Source organism: Mesocricetus auratus, unplaced genomic scaffold (assembly GCF_017639785.1).
Source record: "Mesocricetus auratus isolate SY011 unplaced genomic scaffold, BCM_Maur_2.0 Super-Scaffold_100023, whole genome shotgun sequence".
Taxonomy (NCBI): Eukaryota; Metazoa; Chordata; class Mammalia; order Rodentia; family Cricetidae; genus Mesocricetus; species Mesocricetus auratus.
In genome coordinates, this window is record NW_024429204.1 from 29,540,135 (window position 1) to 29,562,191 (window position 22,057).

General features: G+C 48.4%; 1 protein-coding gene across 2 annotated transcripts in view; it reads right to left on the reverse strand.

Moving 5' to 3' along the window:
* Zfat (zinc finger and AT-hook domain containing) overlaps positions 1 to 1,071 on the reverse strand; it is a 179,000-nt gene extending 177,929 nt beyond the window's left edge. The window contains exon 1 of one of the 2 annotated variants that reach the window (XM_040730394.1): positions 833 to 1,071. In XM_040730394.1, the coding sequence (XP_040586328.1) occupies positions 833 to 851 (19 nt within the window). In that variant the 5' untranslated portion in view covers positions 852 to 1,071. The remainder of the gene's footprint in view (positions 1 to 832) is intronic. The other variant, XM_040730393.1, reaches the window with a different exon arrangement.
* Between the last annotated feature and the right edge of the window lie 20,986 nt (positions 1,072 to 22,057).

Below are 22,057 nucleotides of genomic sequence, written 5' to 3' on the forward strand. Positions count from 1 at the left end.
AGGCCAGCCCCCTGCCCCCCCCGTGCTGTGGGGAGTTGGGGGCACCAGGGGCTAAGTGGGGGCGCCCACCCTTCCAGTCCGTCCCAGCCAGAGCAGGTGCCAGGGCTGCCTGGAGGAGGGGCCCGGAGCATTTCTCTTAAAAGCACGGGAAGCAAAGGACAGAAGGCAAACTCGCTCGGGGCAGGGTCTTCCACGGCCAAAGCCCCATCTCTCATTCACTGCAACCTGCGAGAGTCCTTGGGGACGCCTTCCCTCAGGAGGTTACCCTTATTTCAAATCGTCCCGGCCAAGAGCACGGGGTTGACAACTGGGGGTGTGGGGTAGCAGTCATCTAACTACTTTACAAAGACGCCCCACTCAAACGAGGCTCGTCACCCAGCCAAACAGCTGGGGGCAACGGGATTCGAACTCCTCGTAGGCGCGGCTCGCCGCCTGCGGGACGCCGAGCACCGCCCACTGGCCTGGAAAGGGCTCGCACGCACGCAGGCGCTGCGCTGCCCCAGCACGGCTCGCACAGGCTCGCACACGCACGCGCTGCCCTCGCCTCGCTTGGCTCCCACGGGCTCGCACGCACGCACGCTCGCACGCACGCGCTGCCCTCCCCTCGCACGGCTCGCACTCCACTAGGCCCCTTTTTTTTCCCTCCTCCTCGGCGGCAGGACAAAGCCGGCCCCTCAAACGTGGACCGCGCTCCGCCCGCCCGCCCGCGGATCCCTCCGCCGCCCCGAGTCTGCGCGCCGCCGCCCCACAGCTCCCCGCGAGCGGGGGGCCCCCCGCGCCGCGCCCCAACCCCCCACCCCGGCGCCGCGCCCCAGCCCCCATCCCGGCTCACCTGCCGCCCGCGTCTCCATGGCAACGCCCCCGCGGCGGACGGGGGGGGGAGAAAAAAAAAGCCTCGGTCTCTTCCCGGCTCCCTCCCGTGCCGAGCGAGAAGGCCGGGCCCCCTGAGGGAACTTGGCTCCTTATTTTTATTTTTTTTTTAGGAAAAGAGCCCGCAGGAGAGGTTATGGCGAATCTGCGGCATCCAACATGGCGGATGGAGTCTTCGGTCGCCTCCTTTCCTCCCCCCGCCCCCCACGGGGATCCGACGCCTGCGTAGTGACGTCCGCCGCGGGGGTGGAGGGGCACCGCCCCGCCCCGGGCGCAGCGCGCACGCGCGCGGCGAGCGTCGGCGTCGGGCCCCGCCCCCGCCGGAGCGCGTGCGTGTGCCGGCGGACGGGGCAGTGTCGCGAATCTGCCGCCGTGCGGGGCGAGCGGGCCGGCTGGCGCCGTCCACTGCACGCTCGCTTCTCCCGGGCCCCGCTTCCTGGCTCGCAGGCGCGATGCCGCTCCCCGGGGCCGCACCGCTTAGCTGGGCGTGCGGTGTCACGGGAGGAGGTGGCTGCGCCCCCACTGGGTGCGAGCGTGCTCGCACGTGGTTTCCCTGGATGCTCGGTGACCGCCTTTCCGTGTTTTCATTATTTAGAGCCCCCGTCCCAAGTCACTTCAGTAGAAACCTTCCCGCTAACCTCGAAGTCTTATCTGTCTGGGCCAGCCCTTCTTTAACCTTGGAAGCCGGGAGTTTAAACCTGTGCATGAGCCGGTGGTGGTGCACGCCTTTAATCCCAGCACTCGGGAGGCAGAGGCAGGCGGATCTCTGTGAGTTGCAGGCCAGCCTGGTCTACAGAGCGAGTTCCAGGACAGCCTCCAAAACAATACAGAGAAACCCTGTCTCGAAAAAATAATAAAATGCATATGATAGTAACAAGTCCCATTTGCGCTGGCGAAGCTGTCTTTTTTAATAGAATTCATCTTTAATTAATTTTAAGTAATTGTGAGGAAAAGGCCGCACATTGCAGAACAAGACAAAATACTAATTTTTGTTATTTTGTTTTTCGAGACAGGGTTTCTCTGAATTGTTTTGGAATCTGTCCCGGAACTCGCTCTGTAGACCAGGCTGGCCTCGAACTCACAGAGATCTGCCTGCCTCTGCCTCCGGAATGCTGGGATTAAAGGCATGCGCCACCAATGCCCGGCGACAAAATACTAATTAAAAAAAAAAATCAAGCAAAACGGAAATGGCCGTGACCGGAGTCTGGGAAGCCGTGATTGGTTTTTACAGCGCCCCAGAAATACTGCTGTTTCCTGGGAATAACCCTTCCGTGGTGTCGAGCCCGGCCATGTGTTCCTCAGTCCCTCCATCAGGTTCATCTGCCTGCGGCACAGCCTTCTCTGCCATGGACTGAGTTTGCTGAGCAGAGAGTTCTGTAGCAAAGGCCCCTGGGTGTTTCTAAAACTTTATACTAAAGCCGTAGGCCGCACAGTGATACTGTTGAATGGACTGGTTCATTTTGTTCATCACTTTTTTTTTTAACCATTGAAGTGCCTTTGGGCAGTGAGCGTTAGGGTGACTGGAATAATGCTCTGTCCTTTATTCTGTTAAGTACCAAAACATCTCTCCTTTATTTCACTGGACTGGAGAGGAGAGTGAGCTTTCTGAGCCCACAGGGCCAGCAGGCCTAGGAAGTGTGTGGCCCCACATCTCCATGCCCGCTGCCTTCCCCCTTACCACGTGACCTTCCAGACGGCAGGGTTACCCAGCAAGCCCCCACAGGCGCATTGTGAGAGAACCACGAAGTTGTTTCTTTACCCCCCCCCCACTAAATTATGCATCACAGGTGCCTGGGAGGTGTTGGGGTGGGGGCACACAGCGACATCTTTCATTTGAAAATGAACTGTCCAAATGCTGCACTGGTGTGCTTTCCCCTTCCGAACTACAAATATTTGCACTAACTTCTGTCGGGGAATCAATTTCTGTCAGGAAATGAGAGTCGTTCTCGTGGCTGACAATATTGGTTTTCTGCTGCGCTGCCTTTGTTAAGGCAGCTTTGAAATGTTATTTATTGATTAGCAGGTGGGTCGATTGCTCCTGAATGTTGTGACCAAAATAAGTTTGGAAATGAAGCAATTTAAAAAAAAAAATCTCAAAACTCAATTGCTTCAGAAGATCAAAGCCAATTTTTAAAGGGAAGTTTGTCTGTAGGTGATGTTCCGGGGGCTTGGGGAAATATCTATGAGTTTCTCCTTTATTCCTTCCTTAAACCTCCCCATCTTTAGAAAAGCCTTACTGGACATTGTTGCCTAGAACTGGGCTGCCTCTGGGCAGGTAGAAGTTAATAAGGGAAGGCAGAGAACCCAGTTTTGAGAGTCCGCACTGACTCCTCATCTTCCTGCGGGATTTACACACGTGTGTGGGGCCTGTGAGTGTGCGCACTGACACCAGAGGCTGGCTTTAGGTCTCTTCCTCCATGACTGTCTACCTCACTTTCTGAGGTAGGGTCTGTTGCTGAACTTGAAGCTCATTGGTTTAGACCGGCTGGCCAGTGACGTCCTGGGATCCTCCTGACTGCAAGAAGATGACAAGCTCAGCACGCCTAGCCTTTTATGGAGGAGCTGGGGATCTAAACTCAGGGCCTCATGCTTGTGCAGTAAGCTCTTCACCTGCCAAGCCTTCTCCTTCACTGACATTAGTCTTTGCGTTTCTAGAACCGTAATAAAAAGTGTCCTGCGTCAGTGGCAGCCTACCTTACAGGACAGCTCAGGAAGGAATTGTGTCAAATCCATAGACATGAGATGCTGTTTAGCTACATGAGAAATGCAGTTGACTTGCACAATTAAAAATATTTGTGTCAATTTAATAACCATATCGATAGCTGGTAAATGCATCTGTATGAAAACAGTTTGTGCACATAATTTTACAAGGTGCTTGTAAGTTTTGATAAAAGATGCATACGACCTTAACATGGGGGGTCTTGAGACACACAACTATTAAAAGCCAAGGAGAGAAAAAAGAGTTTTAGTTAACATGTTAAAAACACAACATGTTGTGTTGTCGAAGTGCGTTTAAAATTATGTTAAAGGGACTGAGGCTTAGCCTGACGTGTGCAAGGCTCCAAGTTGGCTCCCCATCACCAAAATGACAGTTAGATCAAAACAGTGTGAGCTTGTAGTATCAACAACATGGTGACCTTAGGAAGCAGTAAGGGCCACAGAGTGCCATTTCTTTATGCATCTCCTCGTCCCATCCACCTGTGCGTACCTAGTGCCTAGATGTTAATTTCACCGACCATAGTCCGGGCCCAATCAAAAGAAGCTGATTCCAACATCAGCAATACAGGATGGCCTGGAGGTTCTGTCACCCTCCGAACGTGGGATGCTGTGAAAATTTTGAACCTGCAGGAAAGACAAAGGAGCCAGATGAGGAGGTCTCTCTATTGACTTGCTGCTTTGCATGCCGCTAAGCATAAGTGCAATCCAATCAGTAGTCCTTGATTGTTACGTGCAAGATGTCTCTAGAAAGCCATGAGTTCTTGACCATCGTATGTGTGAGGTTCACGTGTATACATGTAATTAATGTGATTAATGTATACATGTGAGGCTACAGGCTGATGGTGGACTGTGTTCCTCTCTCACCCTCCCCCATATCTTTTGAGACAGGGTCTCACTGAAGCCCTTTACGCAATGGGGGCTGGGCAGTGAGCCCCAATGATTCTCTGTTATCCACGTCTCAGGGCTGACTGCCAAAGCAGGCTGTTGAGCCTAGCCTTTACTTTAGGGCTGGGGAATATGACCTCCAGTACACCAGGTTCTTGACTCACTGAGCCATCTTGATGCTAGGCAGGAATAATGCCCTAGGCTTGATGCCCTGGGCAAAACTGCATTTGCTACTTTAATTACTGGACTAAGCACACATAACTGATAGAAATTAGATGTTTTCGCAAACGGGTAAATTTGACATGTGGGGTTTACTTCTTTAAGTTCTGTGTATCCCTCTACAAAATGGTAACGTGTATATACATTGAGGATGGTAGTTACAATAACTAAGAGATTTCAAGAAAAATCTTGGGACTGGGAAAACAAGGAATGCAGTTGGAGCCATTAATAACCAAGTGGGAAGAGTTTGGAGATTTAAGTTACAAGTGAATGGGTTAGGAGAATAGCTGAAGATCAAACATGTGACCCTGCTGGTTCCTTTGTAATGCTGCTGGTGCTTGTCACAAACAAAGGCAGAGAATTGTATACCCAAAATGTAATGTGAGGTTCCAGTGTTGCAGTGCCCTTTCCAGCCCTTGGGTGCGTGTCCCAAGGACCTAAGACGCTGAGCACTCCCAGTCATCGAAGCTCAACCTTGGACGGAGATTCGAGTTGGCTGCTAAAGGAGACTAATGATGCTGACCCTTGTGGGAGTGTGGAAAGTAAAATGAGCAATTAAGAAAAGTGAGAGACCCTGCACCAACGGGAGGGGTTTCCAATATTGGGAGAAAAAAAATGCTGCTGGATTTACTCTGTCTAGGGTTATTTTTGTTTTACATCCATTTGCCTGGAGGAGGGCTGTAGTAAGCAGAAGTCTTCTCCTTCTACTGTGTGGGATCTGGTACTCAAAAAAGCACAGATCATTGGGTTCAGTAGCAAGCACCTTTACCAACTGAGGCATCCCACCAGCCTTGTCTGGGAGTCTTATAGAACAATAGCCAAAACTGGGCGGAGACTGAGGTGTTCTCAGACTGGTTAATTCTCTAAGCTGTAATGGAATACACCAATGGAGGTTCCCTATGCTCTGTATATGTCCCCTTGATGCAACCAGGCAGTTGATCATACACTGCTCACCAGTCAGGAGTGGTGGGAGCCCTTCTCTGGCCATCTCCGATTCCAACTTTGACCTCGACTGTCTGCAAACTGTTAGTCGTTAGCCAGTGTTACTGCCCACAACTTCCCAGGTGTCTCTAGTACTGTTAGTTATACCAAGCTCCCTTTTCTTGCATTTAAGCTGTCAGCTTGTAGCTTTTCCATAGCAGGGAGTTAACTATCCCAGCAACCAGATGCATGTGCAGTCTTTCTTGGCTACCTCACATAACACGGTCTGCAGTCTCTCCTGAACTGGGTAGAGGCTTGCTAGTAGCCACCGGTATATCATTCAGTCTGTTAGAATCAGCTGTATGAGAAACAAGGATATGTGAACAGTGCCTTACGTGTGTTCCTCAAGGGTTTGGAGTGACCTGCTGTCACTGGTCCTGAGTCCTATTCTTCCCCTTATCTAGATTGGTTATCTCTGGTTATCTCACCCAGCTACAAGCCCTCTTACCTTCAGAGCTCCTCACTGTCATTTTAGCCCTATCTCTCCAACCTGTACTCACGGCAGCATGTGTGAGCAACATTGAGTTATCACAATGGGCCTTTTCCCCCTCACTATCCTAGAGAGCAGCTCCTACCTCAAGAGCACTGGGAGAACTTGTTCCTGAACCTTGTCGGCACGGTGATTGACCTAGGTCTGAAGTAGAAACCATCAGCAAAGGCAAGCTTCCATTTAAACCACCTTGGAGCTGACTGGAGTAGCACAAGCCTATAACCTCAACTACTCAGGAGGCTGAAGCAATAGTATAGACACTTCTAGCTATCCTGGACAGTGTTGAAGAACATTGGAGAGAGAGAGAGAGAGAGAGAGAGAGAGAGAGAGAGAGAGAGAGAGAGAGAGAGAGAGAGAGAGAGAGAGAGAGAGAGAGAGATTGGTGTGTTGTACAGCTAGGACTGTAGTTCAGTGGTCCAGCATTTGCCCTGGAAGGTACAGGGTCCTGGATTCAATCCCCAGTTCAGGAGAACAGGAATCACTTTGAAGACTCTGTTTTAAGACTCCCTCAGCCAGTGGCCCAGAGGCTGTGAATTTAACTCACCTGGGAATAAGATAACCGTCTTCGGGGTCTGATAAGTGCACTTCTGGAAAAGTACAAAAACAACGTGTATAGAGATAAAGAAACTGGGCAGATCAACATCAGTGATGCTTACAGACTTGGGTATGCACACAGGAAAGTCTTGTGCTCTTAACATGCCCCAAGCATGCAGGAGCAGTTACATTGGGCTTGGTTGAAGTAGGATCATTCGACTGTAAATGTTTAAGACATTCTGATTTACAGGGTTTTAAGCTTTGTCTCATCAGCTGTGTTTAATTAAGGGAATACGACAATACTTAGAGTTGTAAATTTATTTTAGAAGCAAGTGGCCCATGGAAAGAAAGGGGCGGAGGCGTGGTCCCAGATCCCAGAACAATGAAGGAAACAGGAGATCTCTCACAGCCTGGAAGGATGCCAGGCCCCTAGCAAGGACCAGGTAAACACTTGCTGAAGAAAGGGATGGGTAAGATTTATTTCAAGAGTGAGGCCAGTAGATAAGGAAAGGGCGAAAGCAACATGATTAGACATTTGTTTTGTAATACGTGAACAGCTCTGTTTAGGTGTCAGAATTGTGAACAGCTGGAAGGAGCATTACTGTGTGGTATCTAGGCATGCTGAATGAGAAATTCAGCTCCCATGGAAGTAACCAAGCAGTTATTGCAAAGATTTAGATGACCCATGAGGAGATGAGTCAGTCACCCACCCACCTCTCTAGGGCATGGGCCTGTTCAAGCACTGTTAGAAATCACTGTCAGGCCAGGCCGTGGTGGCGCACGCCTTTAATCCCAGCACTCGGGAGGCAGAGGCAGACGGATCTCTGTGAGTTCGAGTCCGGGCTGGTCCGACAGCCTCCAAAAGAAAGAAAGAAAGAGAGAGAGAGAGAGAGAGAGAGAGAGAGAGAGAGAGAGAGAGAGAGAGAGAGAGAGAGAGAGAGAGAGAGAGAGAGAGAGAGAGAGAGAGAGAAATCACTGTCAGAGAGAATGGTAAGCTCTAACTTCTTATTCTAAGCTCCACTCGTGCTCATTCATATTTATGCAAATGACCAAAAGCGACAAGAGAAGGAGCAGTTCAACTCCCTGACTGGCGTGTGTTTGCCTCTCTTATGTCACCCTAGCTGCCTTAAGCAATAGGACTGTCAGTCACATGGCCAGCTAAGGCTAAGTCTACCCTTAGGCCCACACCAGCCACCTTGAGTCTCTTTAAGGAAGCTATAGGACGGTTGCAGTTGACTATAGGGAAGATCTTAGGTATGTGGAAGAAAGAACAAGACCATGTCCAAACAGCGCTATGGGTACCTGAGATCTCTCCCTACAGTTGACTGCTCTGCCCCCTGAGAATTCGGTCTCAGCCAGGACTGATGATGACGTTTGTGCTGCTGCTGCATTGACCTGTCTGAGGCTTCAGTGAACTCCTGCTTCTGCTGCAGCCATTTCTGCCTGGCCAGAGCAGGAGCACCTACCCAAAGGCCTACTGTGACTCAAGCTGGAGGCAAGGACTGAGACGAGCAAGCTGTCCAAGCTCTTTCAGGAGTCCACTTGGAGATGTTCCTGTACTGCCCTCCCTGCTGTTGCAACAAAAGCCATAATCTCTCAGGTGTCATTTTTTCTACCATCTTTCAGCAGTATTGTGACACTCAAAAACAGCAGCAGATTGGCAATAAGAGCAACAGCTGAGGAGTAGGCAGGCCAGGCTGCGGACGTGGCAAGCTACCCGATACATTGGCAGGCAGAGAAGCAGCTAAACAGGTCAAGTGACCACGGCAGGGAGAAGTGTGTTAAAGGAGGGGGCAAGAGGGTAGAAAGCTGAGCCCGAAGCAGGACAAAAGCTGTAATGATCCAGAGGAGAGAGATTACAGGCCAGAGTCACCAGGAGGGTACCAAACTGCTGAAAGGCCTTTACAACCAGTGGTCTTACCAGCTCCGTCCAAGAGCATAAAACTGGCCGGTGGTAAAGGCGTGGGATGGAACAGTCACCTACCATCTAAAACGAGGCCTCTGAAGAAAACCAACCCTGTGGACTCCCTGCTCTTTGGCTTCTAGACTAGGACTTCTTTCTAAACTGTGGAGTAATGGGGGGAGGGGTCCTGCTAGTTAGGACAGCAATTCTGATATCTGCTGTGTTGCCCCTAGCCAACTGATATATAATGTTTGAGAAACAGACACAAATGCTCCTTGTTAGAATGTAGAATAATGTGGATTCTAATTAGCTAACTGGTCAACCCTCCATGGGTCACATTTCATCTCCATTCTCCCAAAGAGGATCTGGAATACGCCTCATACCTTGTTGCTAAGTGGCAGAAGTTAATAGAGACTGAACAAAGATGTATTTCAGTTTAAAGAAGCAGAAAAAAGCTAATATAGTACTCACCTGCTTCCTCCCTCATTCTAGACCTGCAGGGAAGGACCTGTGCCCTGGGACATGGAGCCTGGAAAGCAACATGCCACCAGCCCTTATACTTAGCCAAAAAGGCTGGGGAACAAATGTCCAGATATTGCAGTCTGCCAGGATCCTTGGCCTCCTTCCAAAGTCTCCCTCTGAGTTGAGGAATCTATATACAAGTCTTGGCTGCCGTGCATTGCACTGGGAGGTCCGTGGGTCATGGAGCTGCCCTTTGGGATCAACTATCTCCTACGCTTCACACATAAGGGACAGTCCCAACAAAAGTATACTTCAACCTGGGACAGAAGTAGACAGTCAAGGCCTGTCATCAGAAGCACCTATGCATTCAGGTCCTACAGGTCCTAGTTTGGAGATGAATGCTATAACGGCTGAAAGCATGTGTTACTTGACTCCGTTTACTTCCTGGGAGTTGTGGAATTGCCTTTGGTGTGTCTTGGCTAGTACAGAATCTTCTGCGAGTGGGCATAAGGAGTCTCATGCCACCATCCACAATACAAGAGCACAGGAGAGTGAGGGAGGTCACTTTAGTGTGTCCTTTCTCTTCCCATCTCCCATCTGCCCCTAGAAAGAGATGGCAGTCCTCCTACTAATTCTTGGGTAGCCACCTGCAGGCAGGGAGATGAAGTGAGCTCCAAACCAAGCACGCTACTCACTTTCCCCACTAATGTTGTAGAACACATAACAAAGGAGATGACAAATACCAGGGAGTCAAGGTGAATCAAGGATGAGATCCCAGGAACAATGACCATCCCTTGCCTGGAAAGGATTGGCTTTGGCTCACGGGCTGAGCACACTAAAGCCCATCACAGTAGAGAAGGCGTGGTGGTGGGTGACTTCGTGGCAGCAGTAGAATATGGCTAAGAATCCTCACCACGTATTTCAGTGGAGCAGGAAGCAGAGACTAGAATGCCAGCATAGCTTTCCTCCTTTGAGCATTTATTCAGAGTTTATCTTCAGCTCACCGGATGCTGCCACTCATATTCATAAATTGTGGATCTTTCTAGAAACGCCCCCACAGGCATACCCAGATTGTATCTCCCAGTGATTCTAAATCCAGTCATGTTGATAAGATTAATGATTACTTCTAGTCTCCAGTCAATACAACAAAAGGAGGACACTGAGGATTGTAACAAAGGTTTCTTTTGTTAGTAGTTGCAGCATAGATGTTGACCAATCAGAATCCCCTGTGGGTTAAAGGTTTACCCTTCTAATTTTAGCACCTATGGCAAGAAGTCCTGTGGGCCCTGGGCCGGTGTCTGGGCTGGCAAGGGACGGTCATTGTTCCTGGGATCTCATCCTTGATTCACCTTGACTCCCTGGTATTTGTCATCTCCTTTAAAAGAATTAAGACACAGAGTGTAATATAGAATGTACAAAGAATGTATTGCAGAGTGAAATGTGCCAACCTCAGGAAGTAAGGGTAGGAATGGTCAGAGACACCATTATGCAGGGCACACTATTAAGAGAATGAACAATGGCCAAGGGAGTCCTTGTGCCAAGTTATATTTGTAAGCAGGCTTTGTACTGTGTCTTGATTTTTTTGGAACAGACCACTTCCTGAGGAGTGTTTTTCTACACAGGTTGATTGTCAGGCCTGTTTGGATTGACTCTAAGAAAGAGGACAATGGTATGTCTTTGTGGGTTTTTTTTTCCCCATAAATCCCATGGCTAGATAGTGATCTTATGATCTTTGGGTCAGTTCAGAATGTCATTTCTCTAACTAGGACCAGAGTAGCACCCAGAGCCCACTTGTGAAAGTCCTGTAGATTCAGTTCCTGGTGTTATTAAGGGGCGGGGTCTGAGGGAGGGGCTTTCATCCTCACTGACTTCCCTGCTAATGTCTGACTAAGTGCCTGTGGCAGTTTGAGTGGGTATGGCCGCCAGAAACTCATGTGTTTGAATGCTAAGTCGTAGGGAATGGCACAGGAAGTGTGGCCTTGTTGGGAGGAAGTGTGGCACTGTGGGGGTGGACTTTGAGGTCTCCTATGCTCAAGCTGCGCGCAGTGCAGCCCACAGTTCACTTCCTGCTGCCTGCGGAACAAGCTGTAGCGCTCACAGCTCCCTCTCCTGCTGCATGTCTGCCTGCATGCTGTCACTGCGATTCTCACTATGACACTAATGGACTAAACCTATGAAACTGTAAGCCAGCCCCAACTAAATGTTTTCTTTATAAGAGCTGCTGCAGTCATGGTGTCTCTCCACAGCAATAGAAAACCCAAACTAAGACACTACCTCAGAACACAGGGCAAAGGCTGGGCAGCCACTGTTATTAAAGCAGCAAATATGTAAATTATCTTGCTGCCATAATTAACACTGTGACCATACCTGTGTGTACAGGTTGACTGGCAGGCCTCTTGTCGTGCTAACTACGTGGTCCCAGATAGCTTGGGACTTTGCTCTAGGTCGGGGTTTTGTGCTACATATTCCAAGTTCCAAGAGCCTTATTGGTCTTGCCCTAGTGGTGGTCTCGACAGGTGAGGTCACTCAGCAGGGGCTGAGGCCTTCACAGGCACTGTCTGCAGAGGCAGAGAACTCCTCTCAGCTCCTCAGTTAAAATTCTGCTCTCCTCAATACAGAGAAACCCTGTCTCGTAAAAACCAAAAAAAAAAAAAAATTCTGCTCTCTTAGTAAATCATGCCAACAAGCTTCTCAGTATCGTGGTTCGCCCTCCCCATGGCACTCTCCTACCCAGCTCCAATCAGACCTGTGTGTGTTCATTAAAAGGTCACCATGCACCAGGTGGTGGCGGCGCACACTTCTAATTCCAGCACTCAGGAGGCAGAGGCAGGCCGATCTCTGTCAGTTTGAGGCCTGCCTGGTCTACAGAGTAAGTTCCAGGACAGCCTCCAAAAGCTACAGAGAAACCGTGACTCAAAAAACAAAAACAACAGCAACAAGAAAAGGTTACCATGAAGGGATGGAGAGATGGCTTAGAAGTTAAGAGCAATGGCTGCTCGTCCAGAGATCTTGAGTTCAATTCTCCCAACAACCACAAGATAGCTCATAACCATCTATAGTGAGATCTAGTTCTCTCTTCTGGCAGGCAGAAAACTGTATACTAAAATAACTAAATAAATAATTGCCATATTCTCTACTGATGAAGTCTCCTGTTTGTTATTACATGTTCTCCTTTGCCTGACTTATTTTATTTATTTATTTATTTATTTATTTTGGACGGGTGTTTCCAGACAGGGTTTCTCTGTGTAGCTCTGTAAACCAGGCTAACCTCGAACTTACAGAGATCTGCCTGCCTCTGCCTCTCAAATGCTGGGGTTAAAGGTGTGTGCCACCATTGCCCAGCACTGTCTGGCCTATTTTTAATCTCATCCTCCATGCCTCTGCATAGTGTTCACCTACTCAGAGAAGATTTTCTGAGTTAATGAGGTAGATGAAGGGCAATGTTGCATAAATGTTTCTGGTCCAGCAGGTCCCACTGCCCTTCCCTGCCCAAAAGAAGCACACAGATGCTATATTAATTATGAAACTTTGACTGTTGGCGTGGGCTTCTTATTGGCTAGCTCTGTTTAATTATTAACTCATTTCTATCAATCTAAATATTTCCACATGGTCGTGGCTTACTGGGAAATGCTGGACCTGCAACTCTTTTGCCTGCTGCATGATGACTGCTCAGTGTCTCCGTAGAGAAGAGAGCAATTTCCTGTTTGTCCCTGTTTATATCCTGATTCTGCCCAGCTATGTCACTTCCTGTCTGGCCAATCAGCCAATCAGTGCTTTATTCATTAACCAATAAGAGAAACACATACACAGAAGAACCAGAAGAACATTTCCCATCATAATGTCCTGCATCTTTCCTGGGCATGCATTGCTGAATATCCTAAATACTGCCATCACCTGTTAATAATTTCCTGCCTAGAACTGTACACTTCCTCAGGCTACAAGTCCCAGCGCGTGGCAAAGAATGGTCATCCCACTGACTTCAAATAGCTGGACAGCGGCTAAAAGATGTAGGTAATCTTGGCCCTTCTGATATCACTTCAAGGTTGGTATTTTTCCCTCATCCTGTGTGAACAAGAAAGCCCTACCCCTAGCTTTCCGCTGTGAGACAAGGCCTAGTGCTGAGATGAGGAGAAGTCTAAACTCAGTAATTACTATGTGGCTTTCCATTATGCAGCCACATACTTGGTTTTTTGAGACAGGATTTCTCTGTATTGCTTTGGAGGCTGTCCTGGAACTAGCTCTGTAGACCAGGCTGACTTTGAACTCACAGAGAACCCCCTGCCTCTGCCTCCCAAGTGCTGGGATTAAATGTGGGTGCCACCAACGTCCAGCCTCATAAGTCATAACCAACTTCTAATGACAATTATTATTTTAAAAGACTTTATTGATTTTAATTTAGTATCACCAGAGCCAAGAGAAACAGGGTATTGGGGGAGCATGGCTGTGATTTTTGAACTGAGCTGATGCATTGAACCAGACATTGTCACGAGGAAGCTTCTGAAAGGAACGTCATTGACTACTTGTGATGCTATTCCACTAAGATGTGTTTCCCAGACTCCAATGTCATCGTTGTTCTCTTTGTTACTTTAACATAAGTCTCACGAAGTAGTCAGCTCTGGCCTGGAACTCACTGCAGCCCATCTGGCTTCAGACTTGCAGCATCTTTTCCTGCCTCTGCCTTCCAAGTTCTGTGGACCACCAAGGGCAGTGCAGTTATTTAAAATTATATCATTTTTTTCTAGTGTTAAGCCAAAGCCCTTTTTATCCTTTGTAATGGACTGGTAGCCATCTCCCACGAGAAGTAGCCATGCCATGTAGCATCAAAGGGAGAGCAAACCTCAGATGGGATTATCCAAAGCTTGTATAAGCCAGTAGGTGTAGGCATGGTCATGCAAGCCTGTCCTGAAGGTCTGGGAAGATTCAGCTTTGAACTTCTGTGATGGTCACTCTTGGTTGTCACTTTGATTGGCTCAGTAAGCACCAGGGAACTGCTGGAGAGGTGGTTGGGCAGTTAAAAAGCCTGGCTGTTCTTCCAGAGGACCCAACTCTATTCTGAAAAACATGGTAACTCACAACTCACTGTAACTCCAGTTCCAAGGGATCTGGCAACCTCTTCTGACATCCGTGATCACTGCACACAGATTGTGCACAGACATCTATCTATCTATCTATCTATCTATCTATCTATCTATCTATCTATCTGTCTGTCTATCTAATGTGTATGTGTACATCCACACAAAGAGAGAGAGAGAGAATATTCATACACACACAACACACTGGTTTTAAAAAACATCTAGGAGTTAATAGTTTTCATAGTTAGACATTCTGTGGGTACTGCCTGTGAAGCATCCACAGAAAGAACTAACCACGGGGGGGTATACCTGCCCTGAATATGACTGCTACCACACCACAGTCTGGGAGCTGGAAACAACGGAAGAGGAGGACTCCAGCCAGGATGGGCATTCTGTTCACTGCTCCGTTCTACCATGTCCCATGCCATAATAGGTTGAAACCATGAGCCCAGTAAGTTGTTCATTTAGGTATTCTCCACAAGCTGATGTCTAACTGAGCCGCTTAGACTAGACAGCAGCTCATGAACAGTTCCTATGAAGCAGATCCCCAGTGATCCCACAGCAGGGCTTAGCTCTTCTGGCTGGACCGGCCACAAAGCCCTGCAGTAAACTCGGGCACCATGCTGAAAGGGGTAAGGATTCATGCCCACTGATTTCCTCCCTCCACCACACAGGGCAAGCAGGTCTGCATAAAATGCATGCCCATTCCAAGACTCTCAAATCTTCTCCTAGTGAAAACAGAAGGCCATGGCTTAGCAAAATATTTCATAGCTTATAGTGGGATTCCTGAAGTTTGCGTCTCTGAGCAGAGCTTTCACATATTGACATTTTAATGCTGTGCTAGAAGCAACCTTAAATGCCATCCTAGAGCCCTCATCCAGTGCTGATAGAAGCAGAAGCGGACACCCACAGCTAAGCACTGAGCCCAACGCAGAAGCGGAGATCCACAGCTAAGCACTGAGCCCAACGCAGAAGCGGAGATCCACAGCTAAGCACTGAGCCCAACGCAGAAGCGGAGATCCACAGCTAAGCACTGAGCCCAACGCAGAAGCGGAGATCCACAGCTAAGCACTGAGCCCAACGCAGAAGCGGAGATCCACAGCTAAGCACTGAGCCCAATGCAGAAGTGGAGATCCACAGCTAAGCACTGAGCCCAACGCAGAAGCGGAGATTCTCCACAGCTAAGCACTGAGCCCAACGCAGAAGCGGAGATTCTCCACAGCTAAGCACTGAGCCCAACGCAGAAGCGGAGATTCTCCACAGCTAAGCACTGAGCCCAACGCAGAAGCGGAGATCCACAGCTAAGCACTGAGCCAAACTCCCAGAACCCAGTTGCAGAGAGGGAGGAGTGATGAGCAAAGGGGTCAAGACCATGCTGGGGAAACCCACAGAAACAGCTGACCTGAGCAAATGGGAGCTCACGGACTCCAGACTGACAGCATAAGACTGAACTAGGCCCCTGAACATGGGTGTCAGTTGGGGACCTTGGGAAGTCTATGGGGCAGCTGGCAGTGGAACCAGTATTTATCCTAGTGTATGAACTGAACTTTTGGAACCTATTCCCTATGGAGGGATGCTTTCTCAGCCCAGATACAAGGGGAGGGCCTTGGTCCTGCCCCAAATGATGTGACAGACCTTGATGATCCCCCGTGGGTGGCCTCACCCTCTCTGAGGAGTGGATGGGGGGTGGGATGGGGAGATGTGGGGGCAGTGGGAGAACTGGAGGAGGGAGAGGGAACTGGGATTGGTTTGTAAAATAAGATTGTTTTTATTTAAGTTTAAAAATTAATAATAAAAAGCAATCCACACGTATGCATTAGGGTGTGTGTCGTGAAATCATGTAAATTATACAAAGTACAATATGACTCTCATTTTGTAATTAATCCTTTTTTTTCAGTTACTTGGTCTGGACCTCTTGAGAGGTATAGTAAATTTTATGACTTTATTTTTAATTTGTAAATTGTGTCAGTATTTTCTAAGTAATTATTGTATTCCAAAGCCTAAAGCAAACCTTAACTATTCTTCTCAGAATTGTACTGTCAGAAGAGCACTAACTCTACCTCACTAAGTAGTTCTACCAAACTTATCCTGTATGAAGGGTGATGGTCTGCCACACAGACATGCCCAAACCAAACGCAGGACAGGCACTGACCTCATAAAAATCTTTCAGGCATGAAAACTTGGGACATGGTTTTCATGCCAATGTAAGGCATGCATGTGGAAATTTTAAAAGAAAACTTCCTGTTTCAAACCTTATGGGTCAGCCAGACGACTCAGCAGGTGAAGGAGCTTGCTGCCAAGGCTGATGATCTGAGTTTGATCCCTCAGACCCACATGGTTAAAGGAGACAGCTGACTCTTGTAAGTTGTCCATGGCCCTCTACACAGAGTGCACATGTACCCTACACACACACACACACACACACACACACACACACACACACACACGAACATGCGATGTGCATCTAACAGTTTTGGTGAAGGAGTTGTGTTGGTCAGTTCACAGAGTGAAACAACCTAAAATATAAAAAATGGCCAAGATTGGAATGTTAATTTACTTAACTGGATATGTTCTGAAAGTACTCAGCAGGAGAGAGACAAAGTTAGCCTTGCTGCCAATAAATTGCCAACACAGTCCTTTAACAATCATCTGATTATAATAGCTCCGTGGGGGGTTGCTGTGAGTCTGCTGATCTGGGTTGGGTTCAGCCAAGCTTGCCTCCAGAACAGGTTGAATGGGGGACTCTGTTATAGGCTGGGACAGTCTAGCTGTGGCAACTCTGCTCCATGTTCCTGCTTGGAGTGCATGTGTATGTGTGTGTGTGTGTATGTGTGTGTGTGTGTGTGTGTGTGTGTGTGTTGGGGGCGTGAGTTAAACTTGATTTGCCCTTCTTTTAGTGAGGGCAGGAACAAAAAATGAGGGAACGGAAGTCCCCAGTGTGCTCTAAGCTCTCCTAATACATTGGTGAAAGCAAGTTAAATAGCCACCTCAGAATCCAGGGGCTGGGGAACATGTGTGTTCTACTTTCTGACGGGAGAAGCTACACAGCCATGTGCCTGTAGGGTAGCGAACGAGGGGGCATCAGTGCCTTGTACCACTCACCACGGCTTGTCTTCTGCTCCCCTGGCTGCGTCACATTTGCCTGGAAAGACATGAGAGAACGGATCCTACCCAGGCTTAGCAGAAAGAAGAGAACAGAGCCGTGTGCTAGCCCTGAGTCCGTGTGTGGGTCCCACTCCCCATATCAGCAGTTTGACCTTGGGAGACTTAGACCCCTCCAGAGTGAATGTCATTTCTTCTGTCCCACTTAGCATCTCTTGCTCAAGGCAGCAAACTGCTTTCAGGGAATCTCCCTTCTCTCGTGGAATAATCATCCATATCCCTGTCAGTAGCACAGCCGGTAAGTCCCAAGGCCTTGGACATCCCCATCCCTATTCTTCAAAACCAGGGAAAGCGTAGGCTTGTTCCCACTGGATTTCACTCAGCTCACTGGTCTAGCACGGGTAGGCAACTGGCCACTGCCCAGGTCTGACCTGCCGTTGATAGTCTCCTTGAAGCATGAAGCCTTCTGGTGTCACCCTATGGTGGCATCATGCATCCAGGCAGGGACCCTGCAGTTTGGATGCCCGGGCATGATTCCTGGCTCCGAGAGTGCCCTGGGGAAGTCTCACACTTCCCAGCAGTAGAATGGGGAAGATGGAAAGTATGCACTGTATAGAGCAACTGTATGGTTCACTCTAGCCAACACTTGAGAGCTGTTGTTTCTTTGAAGATGTTCAAAGGTGTATTCCTCTGTGGGATTTAAAGCTTTCAGGGCTCACCACTCCTTTTTCTTTACCCACCCCCACCTTTTCCATTTTGGCACAGTTTGGGTGAGTTAAATAAGACCTGTCTCTGCCCAACTCAGATCTGTCACCTGGACTTGGTGACCTGCCCCCTGGTGTGACACACGGCTCACACTTGTGCCAAAAGAAAGCAGAAGGTAAAGTCTGTCCTTGGGACTACTTTTTATAAATGCAGCATATCCTGAAAATGTTCAGGGTAGAGCTGTCACTATCCTATCATAAGAGGAGCGATGCGCTAGGCCAGAGTCCTAGGGACAGGACAGCGGCCAAGCCCACTCCTCCCTTCTCCTCCTCGTTGGCCACTTAGCCTGCGGCCCCCCCCCGTGATGTTCATTGGCCTCGACAGTTCCCATAACTCTTGCCTCTTAAAGATGCATTTGGCACAGTTACAGCCTCCCATGGATGCCACAGCATCCCCCAGGCCCACGACCCTCTTCCCCTCCTGCTTCCTGCCAGGACCGTGTTTCTCACAAGGGAGGCCTGTAGCAGGCTGATTGTCTTGAGTTAAGGGCTGCTCCAGGAATATCCTGGTTACACAGGAACTGGGCAGCACAGAGAGCTTACAGGAACTAGGGATATAGTCGTACCCTGTCTAGAGATATATGAGGCATGTCTTCAAGGGTCCCCAGAGCTAACATTTATACAGAATGATGGAATTTAAGTGACCCTATTGCTCTTCACACTGAAATCCCTCTCTTCAGAGAGAGGGACCTGAAGCCCAGAAAAGTGCTAACTTTGTTCATTTGCCTGCCAGGATGACAAGGATATATGATTCCGTGTAACTGAGCAATGTTGAAGAAGCTGGAAACACTTAGGGTTCTTTCCCTAGAGATTGAGGCATTAAGTGTGAAAATAAGCCCCGGGTTTTAAATATCTGAGGGGTTACTGTATTAAGAAAGAGCTGTCCGGGCAGTGGTGGCGCATGCCTTTAATCTCAACACTTGGGAGGGAGACACAGGTGGATCTCTGTGAGTTCGAGGCCAGCCTGGTCTACAGAGCAAGTTCCAGGACAACCTCCAAAGCCACAGAGAAACCCTGTCTCAAAAAACAAAAAACCAAAACAACAACAACAAAACCAAAATAAATAAGAGAATATGGTAAATAATTAAAACAAGAAAGAGCTTTCTAAGAGATTAGAAGTATTAAGGATGTAATGGCTGCCGCCAGAAGCTTGAGTGCCATCTCTGGAGTGTCCAGTCACAGACAGCATGTGGAGAGAAAAGGAAGCATAAACAAGACGGCAGAGGAAATTACTAAAATAATAAACACTGGACATGGCAAGCAGGGACAGGAGCAACTGGAAGTGTCCCTGGCCCTGCTGGGAGTGGGACAGTAGAGACAGCACGGAGACACAGTGCTGTTTGCTTAGGTCTTCCCCGTGTTCAAGCAATTCTATTCCTAGGAACAGACACAGAATTGCATTATGCGTGCCTTGCCAAGAACATACACGAGCTATTCCTGCTGACTATTTCCTAGCAGCCCAAAGGGGAGACTCGCAACCCAAGAGCAGAATGGATAAACAAAGACAAGCATATTCCCTCAGTGGAATACCACTCAGGATTCAAGGTTTCCTTTGTGAGGGCCACATAGCGTTTTGAGCCTCGCCCTATGTCTCCATTTCAGCTGCTCACTCCTGTCAGAGTAGGGCAAGAGCAGCTGCCGACAGACACGCACAGAAATACATGGGCAGAGAGATCTTCCAGAAAAATTTTTACAAAGCAGATGGCATACATAGTGTGTTCCTTTTTTTTTTTTGAAAATTCTTTAAGGTACAGAGTTATACTATATGTGGATGTGAGATGAGTTACAGTTGTTTAAAACAAACCTTTAAAGCTGAGTGTGGTGGTGTACACCTGCCTCCAGGCTGAGCATTTGGGAATCTTAGGGAAGAAGACCATGCTTGAGTTTGGGGCCAGCCTAGGCTACATGCTGAGCTCCAGGATAGTCTAGTCCACAGCTAGTCTAGGCTGTAGGGCAAGCCCTGTCTCAAAACGTTAAAACAAGCTAAAAATATTTAATAATAAGTCTTTAAATAAATAACGATCGAGAATTGACCCATGAGATTACTATGGTTTAATGACTAATCTCAAATGAAAGATATCATCAAGCTGGTAAGGAAACTCATAACTGGTGAGCAGCTCCTGTGTGCAAGGCATGCCCAACACCCACTCCTCATGAAAACTAAGACAAGTAATTCTCCATACACACTTTTATAGATTAGAAGTGGAGGCCAAGAGAAGTGAACTTGGCCAGGATCACGTCAGCAGAGACAGCACTATAGTTTCAGCTCAGATCAGTCTGATATTGACCCGATTCTTAAGCTGCCTCCACAGGCTTTATATGCAAAAGTGGGATCTTACATCAACGGTGTAAAAATAAACCAGAAGCCCCACCCCAAGAAATACTATCCTATCACAGCAGCCAAATCTTATTATAAAAGATGGTGCCTGCTGCCTGTAGCGAGCCCTGGCACAACTCGGACACAGGCTATTCCCTGCCAGAGAGAGCCGAATAGAACAGGATCCCGAGGAATGCCATTTCCACAGTCGGTCAAGCAGAAAGGCAAGTGGGCTAACCTAGAGGAACTTGTCACACTAGGCCAGACCAGAAGACGCCCCTGCACACCTGCCACTCAATTGTAGCCCTACCTGTTGGACTCACACTGTCACCTCCCCTCCTTGCTCCCAAAGCCGGTCTTCTGACAAGATAAGGCATCTTCTCACTGAAGGAGACTCCCCCCAACAGTGGGGCCTTCCTCCAGGACCCAGGATTAGGCACAAGCCACACCCAAAGGCCTGTTTTCACAGAGAGATCCTTTCTTCAGAAAAGTTAAAATGGCTGCTTTGGGACTCAGGCAGAAAAACAGCTGCAAATGACCTTGCAGGTGTCATTCCTAAGAGGAGGAAAAGGGAGGTCTGTGTTAGAATGGGCGAGGATGCAGTGGTAAAGGAGACAGGGGACAAGGGAGAAGGGGAAGGGCACCAGAGAAAGGAGAAGGGGGTATTTGTCCCAGAGGGACAAAGGACTGGCCCTGGATAGAGGGGAGACAGATGTGGCAGATAGGCAAATGTTGGTTTATAAAGGAAAGGGGGAGGTGCTTTATTTTAATTGGGCATGCTAATTAGGTGAACCAAGGGGGTGGCTTTTGATGGCTGGACCTTGGCAGTCAGCTTCAGGAGGAGGAAGTGGCCAAATAAGGGGATAGACCTGGGTAGCCAGCTTTGGGAATGAAATCTAATGATTTTTAGCAAGGTAGAGGGAATGGGGGAGAAGGACAAGCCAGCCAGAGCCACATACTTGAGTGGACTAGTGCCCCTTCACTCACGCAACTCAGAGAACTGCATAGGTTAAAGGTCTGCCTTGTTGGGTTTGGGGACTGTTGTGTGACAAAACTTTTCCTGGGGAGATAACACACACACACACACACACACACACACACACACACACCTACCCACTCAAGATAGAGAACCCATGACAGATACCACCAAAGTCCAACTTGGTGAACCAATGAGTTTTATTGGGGTTACTTAGAGGAGCATGAGTGAGGGGTCACTTATAGGACCACAAGTGATTCAGACAGCTACATCACCAAAACCCACCCCAGAATGTATGACAGCTCACAAAAGCACACTGCACAGCCTTCAAGCAGCTCAGCAAGTTGGAGAATGTCCTTTCCAAGTGACTCTCGTCTTCTTCAGCTTGATTAGTCTCTGCTTATTCCAGGGATCTGTCTTGGTCTCAGACTCTTTTTTTGCAGCTTAGTTTGGCAGAGTGACTGTCAACAGCTTGTCATGCATACTCTGGGAGGGAGGGACCTAGTGAATTAGGTCGGTTTCAGAGACTTCCTGAAACTATGTAGTTTACATTCCTGAGTAAGGAGCTTCCCTGAAGGATGAATGTTTACACAACAGAGCAAATTCTAATGAGTTATCAGTGATTAAAAACCAGGATATTTGCCAGTCATGGTGGCACACACCTTTAATCCCAACACTAGGGAGGCAGAGGCAAGAGAATCTCTGAGTTCTTAGCCAGCCTGGTCTGTAGAGCAAATTTCAGAACAGTGAGGGCTACAAGAGAA